Source organism: Lycium ferocissimum, chromosome 7 (assembly GCF_029784015.1).
Source record: "Lycium ferocissimum isolate CSIRO_LF1 chromosome 7, AGI_CSIRO_Lferr_CH_V1, whole genome shotgun sequence".
In the NCBI taxonomy this organism is placed as follows: domain Eukaryota; kingdom Viridiplantae; phylum Streptophyta; class Magnoliopsida; order Solanales; family Solanaceae; genus Lycium; species Lycium ferocissimum.
Window position 1 is genome coordinate 47,763,177 of NC_081348.1, and position 19,453 is coordinate 47,782,629.

General features: G+C 32.0%; 1 protein-coding gene across 1 annotated transcript; it reads left to right on the plus strand.

Annotated features, from left to right (window-relative positions):
• The first annotated feature begins 6,453 nt into the window (after positions 1-6,453).
• On the plus strand, positions 6,454-6,873 carry LOC132062272 (uncharacterized). The gene has a single exon (XM_059454873.1). It carries the CDS (start codon positions 6,454-6,456, stop codon positions 6,871-6,873), a length of 420 nt encoding a protein of 139 aa, XP_059310856.1.
• The last annotated feature ends 12,580 nt before the right edge of the window (positions 6,874-19,453 follow it).

Here is a 19,453-nt window from a genome sequence, read left to right on the forward strand (position 1 = left end):
CGAGAAATAAGTGCTTACGGGGAGTAAAGAAGTAGTTTTTGAAGCAAAAAAATAGCCCAAAAGACTTTTTTGAAAAGTACTTTTGAGAAAAATACAAATAAACATTTTTTTAAAAGCTTGACCAAACATTAATACCTTTCAAAAATCTTTTTTAATTAATTGTAAACATGGCTTTTAAAGTTACAAAATTGCTTTTTTGAAAATTACTTTTAAAAAAAGAAATCTTTTAAAATAAAATTTTGTGTTTCACGAGAAAATTTCTTAACCAAATTAAGACACTTAAATTGGAACGGAGAGAGTACTATTTACGCCTTGCCGCTACGAAAGTTAACAAAAATTGCTCAATTGACGAAATCTTCCCAATCAACCTCAAATACCTAATTTTACTTAAAATTATCCGGTTTCGAAGGGATCTCAATTAAATCCGACCCGCAACCCAGTAAACTAATCAACACCCCACACCCTCAAATTAACAATTTCCTTTGAAATTTGTTTGTTTAATTGTTTCTAGTCCCATTTTCATCAAAACAACCGCAGTCCTTAAAATGGGTAAGGTTTTAATTATGGGCACCACCCTTCTTCTCCTTATACTTCTACCATTGCTAGCAAAGAATTGATTTTTTTTTTTGTGCTTCAAGATTTTGTCTTTTGGTCCATTGTGGTTTTCTATAATTATACACTTTTATCTCATTACTAGCAATTGCTGCTGGTTAATGACGAGTTTAACCATTCTTGGCAAATGAGTGGTCAGGTCTTTTCATCTAAGACACCCTTTTAGTTGAAAAATGAAGGTAGATAATTATAAACTTTTTGGAAAATAGCAAATAAATGGAATAAAATAAGGAATTACTTTTTCATACCTGCTTTGAAAACGTTTTACTTGAGTCGAGGGTCTTCCGAACATAGTCTCTCTACCTTCACAAGGTAGGAGTAAGACCTGCATACACACCACTCTCCTAGACCCCACTTGTAAAATTGCGCCGAGTATGTTGTTATAGTTCTTGTTGTTGTGTTACTGGTTCATTAAGGGAAAAAAAGATACAAATATTTCTCCTCTCGGTACTTATGTTTTCATTTTTTCTAAATGTTATTAATTATCTTTTGTAATACTTAAAATAGTGTAAGAGATAATTTCTTCGGTTGCAAATTATGGTAAAATCTGAATATGAAAAATAGAAGCAATAAATAATGAGTCAAATGTTCTTAGATGTAAATATTTAAACTACCTTATGTGTTCCCATCTAATCCTAACTTTGATGTCATTAATGAAGTGTTAATGCATTCCTATTATTTAATTAAGGTTAGAACTTTTTTAAAATCTTTTGGTTTGTTGTTATTTTATCATTTAGGTATTAGTTAAGATCACTTCTTCTTAAATTTAATAGGTATTTTCATGAACACGTGAAGCTCTGTTAAGTTTCTTAGTGATTAGATAACTAGATGAACAATGAGCAACAAACTAATAACTAGGAAATACTGACGAAACAATGATAGAAAAGATAAAAAATTACATACTCAATCAACCTCGCAAGGATGTCTGTCATTCTCTACTCCAACATTGTTGTAATTAGCATCAGTTTCATTTACACATTTTCATCTACATACATGTTCTTTAGGTTGTTTCTTCCTTTCGTCAAGTTAATAACAACCATTAACATTAATAAATTTTAATTTTTCTAACATCAAATTTATGGAAGCTTTTTACCTCAACAAGTTGGTTAACGAAGTTCTCTATTTCCTTCTCCTCAACCGTTTTCTTATTTTCTTAATATATTTTTGTTGCGCGTTCACTTTCCTTGAAGGTAGGTTTTATGTTTAATTGACTTTCTTTTGCCTTTGAATCTCGGAGCACGCTAAATAGTCCTTTACTATGCCATTAGCTTTAGGTTAAAGAATGTCAAGCAAAAACACTGATTTCTCCGGAACTAAAAGTACTTAGAGCGACTTCTATCTCACGTAGAACATACAATTCTTTCGTTTTCTTCTATAGTGATGCTAATCTTTTATCTAAATGGCTTTTCTACTCATTGAGATTCCTAGTATTTCTAAGCCCCTTTCTGATCATATGCCTCATATATGGTACGCTGAAAAAGGAGCAGAGTAGAATATATGACTTGAGCACCTATCTAATGAATATGCAATAAGAGTGTTGACTTATTATATGTATAGATGCCTGATAGGACCACATAATCAAATAACTTAGAGTTGATTGAGATAATTTGACCAAATCTAGAAATAAACTAAGTATTCCATAATCTGACTTTTAAAATATTTTTCAATTACTTTCCAAGGTAATGTGGAGATTGACGAGGATGTCACACATCGTTTTGGAGCAAGGTGATCGAGATAGAGGCTCGCATCTGGTGTTTTGTGTGATAAAGAGGTGCTACCAAGACTTAAAGGTAAGTCCTACAGAGTAGTGGTGAGACCGATGATGCTGTATGGGGCAGAGTGTTAGCCAGTCAAGAACTCTCATGTTCAGAACATGAAAGTTGCAGAAATGAAGAAGTTGAGATGGATGTGTGAGCTAACTAGGAGAAATATTCTCAGAAATGAAGAGATTCGAGACAAGGTAGGGGCGGACTCCGTGGCAGACAAGATGCGGTAGGCGAGACTGAGATGGTTCGGACATGTCCAGAGGAGAGGCACAGATGCGCCGGCGAAGAGGTGTGAGAAGCTGGCAAGGGAGGGCTGGAAGAGAGGTAGAGGAAGGCTGAAGAAGTATTGGGGGAAGGTGATTAGGCAGGATATGACGGTGATTAGGCAGGATATGACTAGTCTTTAGCTTACCGAGGACATGACCCTAGATAGGAAGGCGTGGAGGTCGAAGATTAGGGTAGAAGGCTAGTAGTAGGATTAGTAGTACACCTTTCTTTCTTGCTGGTCTAGTATTATTTCCGTCATTTTCCTGTATTTTTATTCTAGCATTCGCATATCTCTTATTCTTTTGTCATGCCTTTCTATACTGCTTTGGATTGCTTGTTCTTATCTGTAGCACTATCTGATTGTTTCTTTTACTTCGTCGTCCTATTATCTTGCTGCTATTACTGCTTATTAGTACTGTTTATTATTACTGATGCTTTTTCATCTCTCCTTGAGTCGGGTGTCTATCGGAAACAACCTGATCCCTACCCGTCAAAAGGTAGGAATAAGATCTCCGTACACTCTACCCTCCCTAAACCCCACCTGGTGGGGATTATACTGGGTATGTTGTTGTTGTACTTTCTTAAATAGATGTAGTTAAAATTAATCCTAAAACACAGTAATCTTGATGTTGGAGAAATAATCAAATTTCCATAATGATTATACTTGAAATTGAAAAATACAAATGTTCAACTTTTTACATAACATCTCGGGTGTATAAAATATGTATGTATCAGTATTGAAAACAATTGATATTCATCAGAAACGAAACCCTTTACTTCTTAAGGTTACTTCTAAATATCTGAAGTATAATTTCTTATTCTTCAACTAAGGTATGTTCAAATTTAGTAAGTTTTGCTAGAAACTTCGTCAACCTTAAATATAAATGATGGTTGATCAATGCCATGCATGAAAATTGATATACAAAACTTACCATACAATTTGTGTCTTATTCATATAGAACACCGGTAAGCATCAATATTTCTGCCCCTTTTATTCAATTTTGCATAATATAGGAGCAATTTGTCTCCTAATCCCCCTTTTTCCCGATTGTATGAACTAGTGGTCAAATCCCTCAACATTTCAATATTTCCTAATTGAAAAGGACAATAGGTGAAATTTTAAAGATAGGACAGCAGACAATTCAAATTACTCATGTTACTCATAGAGATGATGGCATCACAACTAACATATCGTTGAGACGGTATGAGATCCCAATGTAGGTTTTGTGAGTATTTATTTGGTAAGTTTCCTCATCCTAATTAGAGAAACACTAATTGAAGTGATTGGCTAAAATTGTGTCAAAGGTTATTAGTTGTTATTGATTACTTAATGATATGCTTATGATTGGATGAGATTACTGGTCGTTGCACAAGTAGGTATACCGGACTAAAATCTCAAATTTTACACATATAATTAGTTTTCTTTTTATCATCATGATGTCCGGATTAGTTTGTGCTAAGTATTGGGTAATTTTGTCCACCAAAATTTGAATAGATGGAAAGAAATTATAGTATATTTATCTCCGCTAGAATTTTAACGTGAGACCTCACGACTCTCAACCCGATTCTTGACCCCCATATAACATGTTTTTTTTTTTTTTATGAAAAGTTAAGGGATACATATAAATAGGTTGACAAGACTTAAATAGAATATTTTTCATATATCATTAAAATAGCAACAATAACATAAATAGTTGAACAATGAGCCACAAACTTAGAACTACGAAATTCTATTAAAAGACAAGATGACAAAACAGTGATCGAAAAAATAAAAAGTATTACATGCTCAATCAACACCCTAAGGATGCTCATCATTCTCTTCTCCAGATTGTTGTCATTAACATCAATTTCTTTAGCAACATTCTCATTGAGTTGTTGTTTCCTCTCCTCAAGTTTGGTACTCTTAACAGCAAGTAGTTTTTCAAACCTTTAACTTCTCTAGCATCAAATTCATCAAAACATCTTTTTGCTCAACAAGTTTGGTTGAAGAGATACTTCACTTCCTTCTCCTCAACCATTTGCTCTAGTTTATTAATTTTTTCTCCCTCATCGTCCACTTTTAATTGAAGATAGGTGTCATGTTTAACTACCTTATTTTCATTTCTGTCCACAAGGCGAGCAGAATAATTCCTTATATGTCAGTAGCTCGAGCTAGAAACGGCCAAGCAAAAGCATCAGTATCTGTAGGAGTACTAAAATCAATTATATCGACTGCTATATCACGTAGAATAGACAACTCTTTTGCTTTCTTACATAGTGAATCTAATCTTTTTTTTTAGAATGATTTTTTTTCGTACTCGGACTGAGATTCTTAATGGCCTTAATCCCCCTTTTAGTCATATTTTGGTACACAAAGAAAAAGAAAAGTAGAATATATGAGTGAGTAGCTCTGGATATAAAATAAGAGTGTTTGGCTTATATATATATAGATGTCTGATAGGATCACCGCATAATTTAACCAAATTTAGGAATAAACTAATTGCACAATCTGACCTTTATGGTATTTATTAATTACTCTCTTAAATAGATGTAGTTAAAATCCTAAAACTCAATCTTGAAGTTGGAGGTTAAATAATCATATTTCCATAACTAATATATTCTGAGTTGGAAAATGCAAATGATCAACTTTTTCCATAACAATCTAGTCCACCACTTGATCTTGCAAACTTCCCTGTGCTGAAGACTCCTACTGTTACTAAGAATGCATTCGAGAAGCTGGCTAGTGGAAATGTGAATCCTCATACACTTCCCTCTATAGAGGTGGGGGCATCATCAAATCTATATGAAGTGGTTATGTTGGAACATAAGGGGTGTGAATAAAAGGTATAAACAGAAAGAATTGGGACAGTACATATTTAGTAATCGTATTAAACTAGTAGGGTTAGTCGAAACTAGAGTGAAAGCTTACAAAAATAAAGGAGTTTTGAAGAATATAGTTCATGGATGAGAGTGTTTGAATAATTATCAGGATGCAGCAAAAAGGAGGGCACGGTTCATCTGGGACCCTCAATGGCATGATGTGGCACTGATAGAAATGGAGGCTCAATTCCTGCACTGTATGGTGAAGGGGAAAACTGATGGGTTTGAAGCTGTAGTTACTATAATCCATGGATTCAATGGCCTAGATCAAAGGAAATCATTATGGCTTGGACTGCAAAGAATTGGTAAGACTGTGAATAAGCCTTGGTTATTATGGGGGTGATTTTAATGATGTACTTTCCCTAAATGACATGCTAATGGGCAACCCTGTCACTCAAAATGAAATACAGGACTTCTCTGATTGTATAACCTATCACTCAATGAACTAGTCTGGAAAAGGGGATTTCTATACTTGGACTAATAAACAGCCAGGGGTAGATAGGATATGGAGCAGATTGGACAGAGCAATTGTGACTGGATGAAGTCTTGGGGGCATGTGCAAATTGAGTATGATTTGCCAATGATCTTTGATCACTCTCATATGGTACTTAAACTGTATGCAGCACCTCAGCCTAAAAAGCTTCCATTCAGATTCTTTAATGTGCTAGTTGAGCATACTAAATTCATACCAATAGTCACTGAAGCTTGGAGACAACAGAGGGCCCAATGGGGTATGAGGAACGTCTGGTTGATTGAAGGGAGTCAAACCAAAGCTTAAGACACTGAACAATAGAGAGTTCAAAAATGTGAAACAACAGATATATCAGGCTAAGGCAGAACTCAAGATTACTCAAATGCAGTTGAATAACTAGTACAGTGATAATCTGCCGGATACAGAGAAGAGGCTACCCCAGACCCTTGAAAAGTGGTCTTTGGTGGAAGAAGTGTAATGAAGCAAAAGTCAAAAGCAAAATGGATTAAACTTGGGGATTCTAACACAAAGTATTTCTTTGCAGTTATGCAAGAAATAACACAAATGAAACAAGTATGTGAACTTATGTCTCTAGATGGGCACAAGCTTACTACTCCGGCTGACATACAAAAAGAAAACATTGAGTTTGATAAGGGGTTAATAGGAAGGGCAGCAACATCGCTTCCTGCTATGGATAGAACAATTATGAAGAAAGGACTTGCACTCACACAACATCAGAAAATGGCTCTGTGTGCTCCTATGACTGATCAAAAAATTATAGATAGACTACATGCTATTGATAATGATAAGGCCCCTGGAATTAATGGCTTTAATGCTTGCTTTTTCAAGAAGGCATGGATAGTGATACACATAGATGTTATTGCATCAGTGAAATAATTTTTCAATACAGGAAAGATGTATAAGGCCATCAACTGTACTACTCTTACATGGGTGCCTAAGGTGGCTAATCCTGTGACAGTGGAGGACTATAGACCTATTGTATGCTATAACATGTTATACAAAATGATCTCAAAAGTTCTAGCTGCTAGGTTATAGAAAGTTATTGCCTCCATCATATGTGAAGCTCAGTCTAGATTCATTCCTGGGAGAAGAATATCTGATGACATCATACTACATAAGTTGGCGAAAGCATACAATATGAAGCATATTTATGATAAGTGCCAGATAAATATTGATCTCTAGAAAGCTTATGACTCGGTTGAATGGGTGTACTTGGAGCAGATTTTAGAAAAGCTTGGGTTCCCTATGGAATTTAGTGGATGGTTGATGAAATGTGTAAAGACAGCTAACTACACTACTTTTGTGAATGGGGAGTCTACAGAGCCTTTCAATGCAGATAATGGACTTAGATAAGGGGACCCTCTATCCTCTTTCCTATTTGTAGTGATAGAGTATCTGAGTAGAAGTCTCATTATTTTGAAGGAAGACAAGACTTTTAAATTTCACCCTAGAATGCTCAAAACTGGGAATTACTCATCTTAGTTTTGCGGATGACTTACTTCCTTTTGCAAGGGGTGACGTAGCCTCTGTTACAACTCTCCATAACTACTTTCTTAGGTTTTCTATGGCTTCTGGTTTGCAAGCAAATCTGAGCCAAAGCTTAGTGTATTTTGGAGGAGTGACAATGAATGAGAGGAACAAGATACTACAATTCCTTTGTTATTCGCACAGAGAACTTCCTTTTAAGTATTTAGGTATTCCATTGGCTACTAAGAATATTACATTAGTACAAAGGCAACCATTGATTGAGAAGATTGTCAAAAAGATATCCTCATGGACTGCAAAAAATCTTTCTTAGTACAAACAGTTTTATTTGGTATTCAAGCATATTGGGCACAGTCGTATATTCTGCCAGCTCATGTGTTGAAAGTAATTGATGCTTTTACTGTTAAAGTTATGTGTGGTCGGGAACTATGCTATCACAAAAAAGACCCTAGTGGCTTAGGATAGGGTCTGCTCACCTAAAGCAAGTGGTGGATTGAACCTCACTCATCTGTCCTTATGGAACAATGCTGCAATTGCTCAAATATGCTGAGATTTGGCTAACAAGCAGGATAGGCTATGGATGAGGTGGATCCACTCTTACTAGATCAAGAATCATACTGTCCAAACAACTCCTATCCCCAAATAGGCAATCTGGATGGTTAGACAGATCATTGATGCCAGAAGGATTTTAGAGAAAGCTCTCATTCCTAACAGGCTAGGTAGAAGTATGATCAGACATATTTATTTTCAACTCCTGGAGAGGCATGAACCAATGGTATGGAAATGTATGGTGTTCCAAAATGATGCAAGGGCAAAAACTATGTTTACCATGTGGATTCACTTTCATGGGAGGATGCTCACGGCTGACAGGTTATTAAAGTGGAGGATGAATGTAGAACCAACATGTGCACTTTGCAAAAATACTACTGAAAACGGAGACCATTTATCTGTATCATGTAGTTACACTCTCAGACTACGGGCTAGAATCCTACATTGGATCAATATACCAGTCACTACTATTGGTACCTGGGATCAATATGTGCACTGGGCAATCACCAATGGGAAAGAGAGATCAGAAAGAGCTAGACTGTTCAGAATGGTATATGCCGAAGTCATCCATGCTATTCGGATAGAGAGAAACCATAGGGTCTTTAAAAAAAAAAAAAAAAGCAGAGGGGTGGAGAGTGTTGCAAGAGAACTTGCCTATATTTGCTTTGTCAGAGCTGCGCCTGAGATTCAAATGCTAATTCAGGGATTTATTGTTTGACTCTATTGAGTTGTAGCTGCTAATATAGGTTGTGTATGTAGTTGATATAGTTAATTTAGATAGCTATTTTGTGATGAACTATGTTATGGTGCTGTAATGATTTACTAGTGATTAATGAAAGCTGTTAGTTACCAAAAAGAAGAAAAAAATTGTTGAGAGTTTTGCAAATGTCAGGCTTTTCTTCTGTGTGGGTTGAGTTTCTTGTGATTTTGCATGATGAGATTTGTTTGGTTCTATTAATGATTAGCTGAATTTAAATTATTCAAATAAGGGATTACATGTGTAATCCATGTAAATAAATCTCTAGATAACTAAGAATTTTGTAAATTACATATATATTAGAGTAAATTTCACTTAACCCCCTTAACTTTTAATTGTTCAGAATGTTACCCCATCTCAATTTGAATGGAAACGATAACTCTCTTGAGCAATAATTTTCTGTGAGTCTTAAATATGATTGATTGCGTTCTTTTACGATCTCTATTGTTCATAAAGCTTATTTCCTGTTTTTCTAAAGATGACGAGGAAATTCTAATGTTTTCTTGGGTGTGGAGCAGATTTAAGAATAATAAATTTTTATCTGTATATATACCTTTCTTTTCCTCGTTACATAAGAAGCATGTATTTTTCAGTACCACCAAACAACGCCGTCTTCACTAAATTAGATAACACAAATGATAATATTTTAATTCAAAATACATGCTAGATACATTTAAGAAAATTAATGCGCCGGTAAAATGTTTTGTATGATGTACTCTTCGAATCTTTTTATCCTTATATGAAAATTAAAGATAGAATGTTGAGAAAACATAACAGGAGGAGAAAGCAAAATCCAAAAAAGTTCTAAAACATTGCTTCATTTATTGAACTTTAGGATAAAAAATCCCAAAGTAGGTTTTATTTCAAAAGTATCCTCATCTAATTAGAGAAACACTAATTGAAAAGTGATCGACTAAAATTTTGTCAAAGGTTACTTAGGTGTTATTGATTAAATACTGATATGCTTAAGATTGGGTGAGGTTACCCGTTGCGCAAATAAGTATACTAGACCAAAATCTCAAAATTAACAAATCAGATTTTTAGATGTGTTATTAGTGGAGAAGAACACTAATTTAATGGAATTAACACTGAAAAGTAGTCTGGGTTAGCAATGTTGCTTCTTCAACTGGGATGAAAATTGAAAATAATTAGACTCGACATGATGGAATGAATCCATGGCCACCGCCACCATCGTCTCTCCGTCGTCAAATCAGATTTTGTAAGATCTGAGTGTATTTTCTCAGATCTAAGCATATTTTATTTTTTGTATCTCAGATCTGGATGTATTTTAAGGATTGTTGTTGTTGTTGCGAAATTTGCGGCAGATCTGGCCGGAAATCGGTGCCAGATCTGGCCGGAACTAGTGGTTGGTGTTGTTGTATTCACGAATACGGCGATTGTATTCACTTTTTTGAGTTTTTTTGGTTAAATTTTTAGATTGTATTCATTTTTTTTAGTGTGTATTTGTTAATTTTTGGAGTATATATGTTTTTATGTATTCAGTTTTACTCGCTGTATTCATGAATGCAACGAGCCCGTTTATGAATAAAGATAGTCATTTCATGAATACAATGAAAAAAGAAGAAAAAAATTCATTGTATTCATGAATACAGCGAAAAAAATGTATACAGTGAAAAAAAGGTATACAGTGAAAAAAATGTATACAGCGAAAAAAAAAAAAAAAACGAATACAGCAAAAAAAACAAATAGCTATGCCATGTAAATACTGAAAATATAGCTATGACAAATTTTAAATCCACAAAATGTAATCATTTATGTAAAATTCCCATCAATGTATTAATGAATTTCTTATTCAGACACATTTGAAATAATGGTCCAAGGTTAATATTATTTAATTTATAGCGCTACTAATTTAGACTTCCTAGTATAGTAGTAACATAAAGTCCAATAGGGTGTAGATTTTAATGTGTTACCATTAAAATATAAAATAAACATGACATTCCAAATATATTTATTATAGTCCATGAAATTCGGTAAAAGAAACTAGCTTACGTTCGGAGGATGTTGTCTATTTGTGATATCGGAGCAATTAATACCTATATAAAAGTTCATATAAAATAATATCGTGTTTGATTGATCGTCTAATAAATCTATGATTGCTACATAACTAATACAACACTTGATTGACGGTATTAAATAGATAATACTCGTATTAAATTGCACATGAATACACATGAATCTATGTACTATTATATATTTGCGAGATAGAATATAGAATAAGAATAAGCGTATCTACAATACATTGATTAAACTATATTAGATGTGTTGATTTTAGCTCAAATATACTTCAATCAATTTATTTTAATGAGTTTGAAAGTTAGCTTAAAATGTATGAAGTTTATTAGTAATGGTGCTTTTTATATGATCTTATGTTAGTGCTAATAAACTGGGAATGGAGTGAGCATTAATTGGAACCTTAATTTGAAGCTTAGCATGTTGGTCAAGCCGTGAATTATAGGCATATATTAGTTATTCTTGTTGTATATAATTAATTTTGTAATACAAAAAACCATCAATTTATTTTTCAATTTGTATATGGTCTTGAACAAGCTCCAAGGGCTTGGTAAACTAAGCTTTACCAACATCTCATTATGAATCCGCGACTTTTGTAGTACAAAAAAAAAAAAGTTGAACCAAACTAACAAAAAAAAAAAAAAAAACATAAGTAGTTTTCACGCACTAATTTAGTGCGTGAAAGGATGTTGCAAGATTAACGGTTGCCTTTCACGCACAAATTTTGTGCGTGAATAATGCTAATTCCAAGCTCTGCAATAGGGCTTTATCCAAAAGAGGTCCATTAGTTATTTGACACCTTGCAGTGCAATAGGATAAAGTACTCTTTATCCAAAAAGAGGTCAATTAGTTATTTGACCAAAGAGTTTTTTGCCATTGCATAGTTACTATGTACAAGTTGCTAAATTTGGCAATATCGAAAATAATTTCCTCTAGCCTATTCGTCAACCATTGCTGCACGCGTCATAACCTAATTATATTTAATTAATCTTAATATTAAATAGACTAATTTTACTCAATAGCTTACCATTTTGGGTTTGGAAAATAATATTTCAAATGTTAAAAAGTAGTAACTTTTAATTATGAAGAACTATTATAGAGAAATGAATAAATCTCATCTTAAGCCCTAATATTATCAAATAAGAAGATAATAACTTATTTAATTTTTGCATGAAATGAAAAAAAAAACTTTGAATTAACATTTCGGGTGGTTTTCAAAACTTTGAAATATCATATAACCTATAAACTATATTATCATTCGAAGTTGTTACTTTTTAATTTTCAATTATCATTCGAAGTTGTAACTTTTTAATTTTCAATTAATAATTGAAAATTAAAAAGTAACAACTTCGAATGATAATATAGTTTATAGGTTATATGATATTTTAAAGTTTTGAAAACCACCCGAAATGTTAATTCAAAGTTTTTTTTTTTTGTGTTAGTTTGGTTTAACTTTTTTTTTTTTTGGTACTACAAAAGTCACGGATTCTCTTATTATTGTTGCTTTTACCAATGTCTCTTTATTTATCTATAACAGCTTCATAGTGCTTTTAAGAAAGCAGAGAGCTGCAGTGCAAATCTTAAGAAATTTACGGGATGATGAGCTCCTGAACAAAGTTGCAGATTTGTCAAGAAAGTAGAGAAAATTTAGAAATCTATTCAATGAATTGTAATGAAGGAATACAATCAGATTTATAGACTAAAGACCATCCCACTTCCTATTGTAACCAATTTTTCTGCCAGTGATCAATTGCAACAAACTAACAATTGAAATGACTCTTTTATCCTTCTAACTGTTCATCATATAACATCATCTAGCCAACTAAAAACTTTGTTGCTTATGATCTCTTTATAATTTATATTGTTGACATTGGGCTCACAGGTTGTAGCAACTAATTTCTCTAGTCCATCCTGACAACCTAGGTCGAGCTTTCTCCATCAAGGACAAGATCACATATATCACAAAATTACTAATCAAGGTAGGTATGTTTAACTGTAAGCCTATAATTAGCACTCATATATGGCTACTAATGTGAAACTCTTCAAGGGTGATAGATTATCCTTGTCATGACTTAAGTCTCTATAGACATGTTGTTGGTGGCTCTTCAATATCTTACATCGAAAAGACCAGATCATATTCTTTGTTGTCAACAGAGCTAAATTAAATATCTTTGTCCTAATTTGCTTTGATGGTCCTCGTATGAGCAAAGAACAATGGCTATAGGTCGTCTATGGAATATGAGTATAAAGGTAAGTGATGTCACATAATTAACTTGGGCTCATTCCCTGATTTTCATCTTCCTCATGCTCCTATCCTATGGTGCAATAGCATTGGAGCTGCCTGGCTACTTATCTATTAATCATATCTCCAATAATACAATATGATCCTTCCAAAAAAAAGGTAGGAGAGGGAAAAGATTCTTCTAGTGCACTACATATGTTTAATGTACGCATATAGGTTAGTTCATTGAGCTTAAATAATTTTCAGTCCTCTAGTATTTACACCTTTGACATAGTAAAAAAAAATGCAATCAGATCTCTCTATAACAATTATCTCTATAATAATATCTCATTATTTATTGGCATGTTTTCATTGGAATCCATTTTTTTATATCATATATTTTTTACAACAACATTTTCCTATAGCAATTAAAAAAATTTGAACAAACAATGTTGTTAGAGGTTTGACAATAGGTTGCATGTTGGTTTGAATAAATAAAGGCAACTAGTTTCTGTCAACCACGATAAACTAAAAGTCCATAGTGAAATACTTATCATAGAAGTAAATAAACAACTCTTGTCTTGAACCAAATACAATGACACACATGGACCCCAAATATTCCAAAATACATATAACATAATTTGAAATATTTTCCTTTAAGAACTTGAGCTTCCAACTTGACCCCTTTGCACTATGATAATCCTTCTCTCCATCTGAAGACGTAAATGACATCTTTTAATTATAAAATGAAGTTAATAAGAAAACTAAAAATTAAAGGACACTTAATTAATTAATTTCTGTTTAGGCTAAGTACGTACCCGAGCATAACCTTCCAATTGGCTTTGAGTAGTTGAGAAATCATTCCTTAACAACTCCAAGGTTTGGGAAAACCTGAAATGATGCCAAACAAAAGTTGTAAATTATATACAGTAACATTTATATATCAATATTTTTCACATTAAAGAGAGAACCTAAAGCGTTTGGACATGAGTTTGGTGATATTTGAAAAAAAAAAAAAAGTAGCACACAACAAGAACATACCCAGTATAATCCCGCAAAGTGGGGTCTAGGTAGGGTCGCAGACCTTACCACAAAGTAGTATCTGAAGTTTAAGTTGAAAAGAGTATTTACAAATTGACGCTGTGTTTGACATGCATTTCATTTGAAGAAATCTTAAAGTTTTGTGAGGGAACTTTTTTTTACTTGAAAAAGTGTTTTTTTAACCACTTTTTTTCAAGGTTGAAAAACTAGACTTCAAGTTGGAGTGAAAAATAGACTATAATATATAATCAATTTTTTGAAAAAAAAAAAGGAGAAGGGGCTGATTTAAGCAAAATTCCCTCTTTTAGGTCACCATTTAAATTTGTCCCTATTTTTAAAAATTACGTTGTACAAATATAGCTCTTGAAAGATTACCGTTCCAGATAACATAAGACTCAGGTCTAATGTTTGCTAATATATTTCTCAATCTTACGGACAAAACATTAGATTGTTGTATAACGTTTGAATAACTTATAAATTTAGATCATGATCTAACGTTTTCTCATACGATTTTCAGATGCTCAAAACCGATATTTGGATTGTAGTCTGAAAGGTTCATAAGTTGTAAAAAAAAAAAAAAAAAAAAAAAAAAAAAAGGAATCATTTACTAAATAGCTATCTAAAAGGGACAACCGCCGAAAATTTTCGAAAAAAAAAAAAATGGTTGAAAAAAAGCAATGTCCAAAAGGGCCAAATATCTTAAATTATGGGTTAAGTTCAAGGAGTCACAATGATATACAAAAAAGTTCACTAAAACTTTGCTTAAGCATAAAGGGGAGAAATCAAAGATATTTCTTACTTCTTTTTGTTTCTTTGCTCACAAGCACGAACGAGAAGCATACATGCAGAATTCACTTGCGCAGCACCAATCCTATACCATCGACAGCAATTAATAATCTTGATTAGTAACATAAAATAAATCTAATAAGAAATACACAAATGCAGAACCAAAAAATTCCTTTTATTTTATATAGGCTACAAATAGATACACCTTATATCCGAATTTAATGAATTAGGGGGTTCAGGATACGAGTTTCAAAGTATTTAATTCTTTAAGATTTAAAAATAAAATTACATATTTGAAAACTACACCAAAATTATAGTACTAAGTCAAAATATTAATTAAAAAGAGTTTGAGAAAAATAATAGTCAATGAAAAATTGTTTGATTTTCCCAGATGCTAAAGAATTGGGCATATAATAATTTGACAGTTTACCACAACATAATCATATCTTTATGAGATTCCATTGAATCTATTGGGCACAAATTTGAACCATTCTAAGATCTACATAGGAAGTTTTAATTTCATTACATAGTCAAATGTTTTATAAGAAAGAACAAAGAAGACATTTAAAAGGCCGACTATAATATAGGCATTCCAGCGGTAAAACTGATAATTATATGGATCTATACCAAGTCATGAATGATAGCGAAGCCAAATTGCCATCTATACGTGAAGGAACGAAAGCTATATGAAGGCTCAGAAAGGATACGTTAGGGTTTCAATGCCACTTAGTCGTGTACAAAAGGAAATATGTTGGTATATGGAGTAAGTATAAGGAACGGAGTTTTAAACTGTAGACCGTAACTACACACTGACTAAGAATTTTATCTATTGCTACTAAATACTAATTAAGGGGTCTCAAGAAAATCAGAAGAAACTGCACTTGCCACATTGGTGGTACAACCTAAATTCAATTTTTTTCTATAAATTCTGTTACAAATCAAAGAGCAAGTAAATCAGTAAATGTTTAGTAGATTTTGATCACCTTGTACTTTTCTCTCTGACAAGGTCGCATAATGCAACCAAATGAGAAAAATCAACATCAGGAATATCACTGCAAAATGGTCGATATATAAGAAATTAAAGGTGAAGAAAATAATTGCATGATATGAATATATAAAAATAAACTTATTATAGAATTATTAAATTTGGTGCCTTTGTTAAAACCATAGATATGTGGTTTTCGAATTTAAAAGGGTACTACATGTCATTTTTCATCTGCGACATAATAGCTTCCACCTCAGCACCATATTCCTCAATTGTTTGTATTACAAATTGAGGATTTTGTGCCCTCTTAGCAATCATCAAATGTTCAAATTCATTATTCACTAAACCCTGCAGAAGAACAATTGAAGATATTAATCAAGTCTAACACACCAAAACTCCACTAAGAAATTAATTTTTTTATCCAAAAAAAAAGTGCAAATAAGATAGAGATAGTGACAAGTTAGATTCTACCTTTTTCAACATTACTACTATATAGAAAGGTGGGTGTGGGCAACTTTTTCGTCGTCCGTTTGTGGGCCCAAAAAAAAATATGGGCCCACTTATTTTAAACAAGTGCTAATATTTAAAAACAACTACTAATATTTAAAAAAAAATTGTGGCCCACATATTTTAAACAACTACTAATATTTAAAAAAAATTATGGGTCCCATATTAAACACCAACCAGTAATTTGTGGGTCCCATATTAAACACCAACCAGTAATTAAAAAAAAAAAGAGAAGAAAAACAAGTGGAACCCACCACATCCAAACTCATAAGAAAAAAAAAAAGTGGAAGGATATTAACAAAATCAAGAATATCAAAAAAAAAAAAAAGTGAATCCCATAATAAAAAAAACAAACAAAAAAAAATCAAACAATTAAATCAACAAACAATGTTAAAAAAAAAAAGTGCTTAAAAAAATCAAACAATTAAATCAATAAGATGGATTCATTGCCACATTGAGTATCAACCCATTAGAGGGAGCAAATGAAATTATATAAAGAACATACTTAAAATACAAAAATGTTTAGAAAATCAAACGGTCATTTTATATTAATATATATATATATATATATATATATATATATGTGGGATTCAGTTTTTTTTTTTTATATTGCTTGGTGTTGTTTAGTATGGGGCTCACCCTTTTGGACGTTATTAGTTTGCACTATTTTTATGCATATAATATATATATATTCAAAACACGATTAATATAACATTGTAGTTTTTTTAAAACTTTATTATATTAGTGTTTTGAGCAAATACTAATATAATAAAGTTTTAAATACGAAGCGCAAACTATAATATTATATTAATCGTGTTTTGAGGATAGTATATATATATTATATGTATAAAAATAGTGCAAACTAATAATGTCAAAAAAAAAAAAGTGCACCCTATAAAGGGTGGGCCCCATACTAAACAACACCAAGCAATATAAAAATAAAAAAAAAGAAAAAAAAGTGGAACCCACCATCTCTAAACTCACGGAAAAAAAAAGTGGACCCCGTTCGTCGTCCGTAGCCCCTTAAAAAAAAAGGGGTGGGCCCCATACTAAACACCACCAAGCAATATAAAAAAGTGAATCCCATATTAAAAAAATAAATAATGTCAAAAAAGAAAAAGTGCAGACTTTGTATTCGTAAACTTTAATATAATAAAGTTTTAGATACGAAGTTACCAAACTACAATATTATATTAATCGTGTTTTGAGGATAGTGTGTGTATATATATATATATATATATATATAAATAGTACAAACTAATAATGTCAAAAAAAAAAAGTGCACCCTATAAAAGGGTGGCCCATACTTTTGGAACCCACCATCTCTAAACTCACGGAAAAAAAAGTGAACCTCATATTAACAAAATCAAATAATAAGTATTTTACACCTTTAAATTAATCGAATTAAAATTGAAAGTATCAACTGGTGCTAAATATTGCTATTATTTTATCTCAATGAAGGGAAAATAGTTTCCTTTTAAACAAGTCTTCTCTTTTAAAAAATATTAATAAATTTGCCGATTTTGTATTCGTAGTAAACACTAATATAATAAAATTTTAAATACGGAGCACAAACTACAATGTTAATTTAATCGTGTTTTGAACATAGTATGTATATATATATAAACAGTATCCAAACACAACTACATACACATAGATGCACTATAATCTAAAGTGTTGGGCCCGTGCACAGCACGGGCATAGACCGTCTAGTTTGATTAAGAAGTGCTAGTTGGATTTTCGTCAAAATTCTCAATGCCATTTCGCGCTGAAAAAGTAAAATCAAAGCATGAGGAGATTAAAGAAAAATAACTATATATATGCAGAAGCAGAACTAACATTTAGAGTTTACATGTTATGGATAAATTATATACACATATTAAATTCATTTTTTAAATACAAATACTTTAAAAACAACGTCTACCCCAAAGCTCTTGAATTCTGCCGAACTAGCAGAATTGTACCTGATTACAAGAAGTAAATGAAAAAACACCTACTTTAAACTTTAAAGTGTTTTACTTTCAAGTCGAAAGGTTTGAGAGAAAAATAAAAACTAAATTCACTGAAAGAAGAAGAACAAACAATAAGAAAACCAAAAATTACCAAATGACTAATTTAATTTTGAAGGATTTGAAATTAGTTAAGCTACATGATGAAAAAGAGACATGAAAATTTTATAATTTTTTTGGTCATGATCAACAAACTTCTTATAAATTAAACTAGTAATAACCATGAAGATCAATCATTCTCGAACTATGATAACAGAAGAAAATTATGTTAAACTAACCAAACTTTGTTAAAAGTGTTACTCATGAAATAAATGTTATAGGTAAAATGAATCATGTTCTATATAGAGATAAAATGAACTTAATCTAAGTAAATAAAATTTATATATGTAATCTTTTTCTTTTTCTATTTACCTGGAGATCAAACCTCAAAGTAGAAATAAAAGACTCAACAAAATCAACAAGAAAAGCTCATGAATTCATCAATGAAGTATTCTTTTTCTGAGTGAGCTGCCTAATTTTTATCATCAACTTCTAATTAATATGTATACTAACATCATTTAATGTATAAGTCCAAAAATAATAAGTCTACATTTATTACATTTCAGTTACGAAAGAAAAAAATTGTTGAAAGTACTGAAAATGTCACGTTTTTCTTCTATGGAGGTTGAGTTTTCTTGTGATTTTGCATGATGAGATTTGTTTAGTTCTATTAATGATTAACTGAATTTAACTTATTCAAATAAGTTACATGTGTAATCCATATAAATAAATCTCATGTATATATATATATGGATAAATAAGATTATTGCTTTTACTTATTAAAGTAAATTTTACTAACCCCCCCCCCCCTCCCCTCCCCTCCTTTTTTTTAATTGTTGATAAATATTACCTCCTTCACATTTCGAATTGAAATGATAGCCCCTTAAATAATTTGAATTGAAACGATAGCCCCTTAAATAATATTTTTCGGTGAATTTTAAATGTGGTTAATTGTCTTCCTTTCCAATCTCCGATGTTCATAAAGCTTATTTCTCGTTTGTCTAAAGATGTAGAGGAAATCCTAATAGATTTTTTGGACGTGG

What these genes read in the sequence shown, in the direction of transcription:
- LOC132062272 (XM_059454873.1), top strand. Translation starts at nt 6,454, where the DNA reads ATGAAGCAAAAGTCAAAAGCAAAATGGATTAAACTTGGGGATTCTAAC.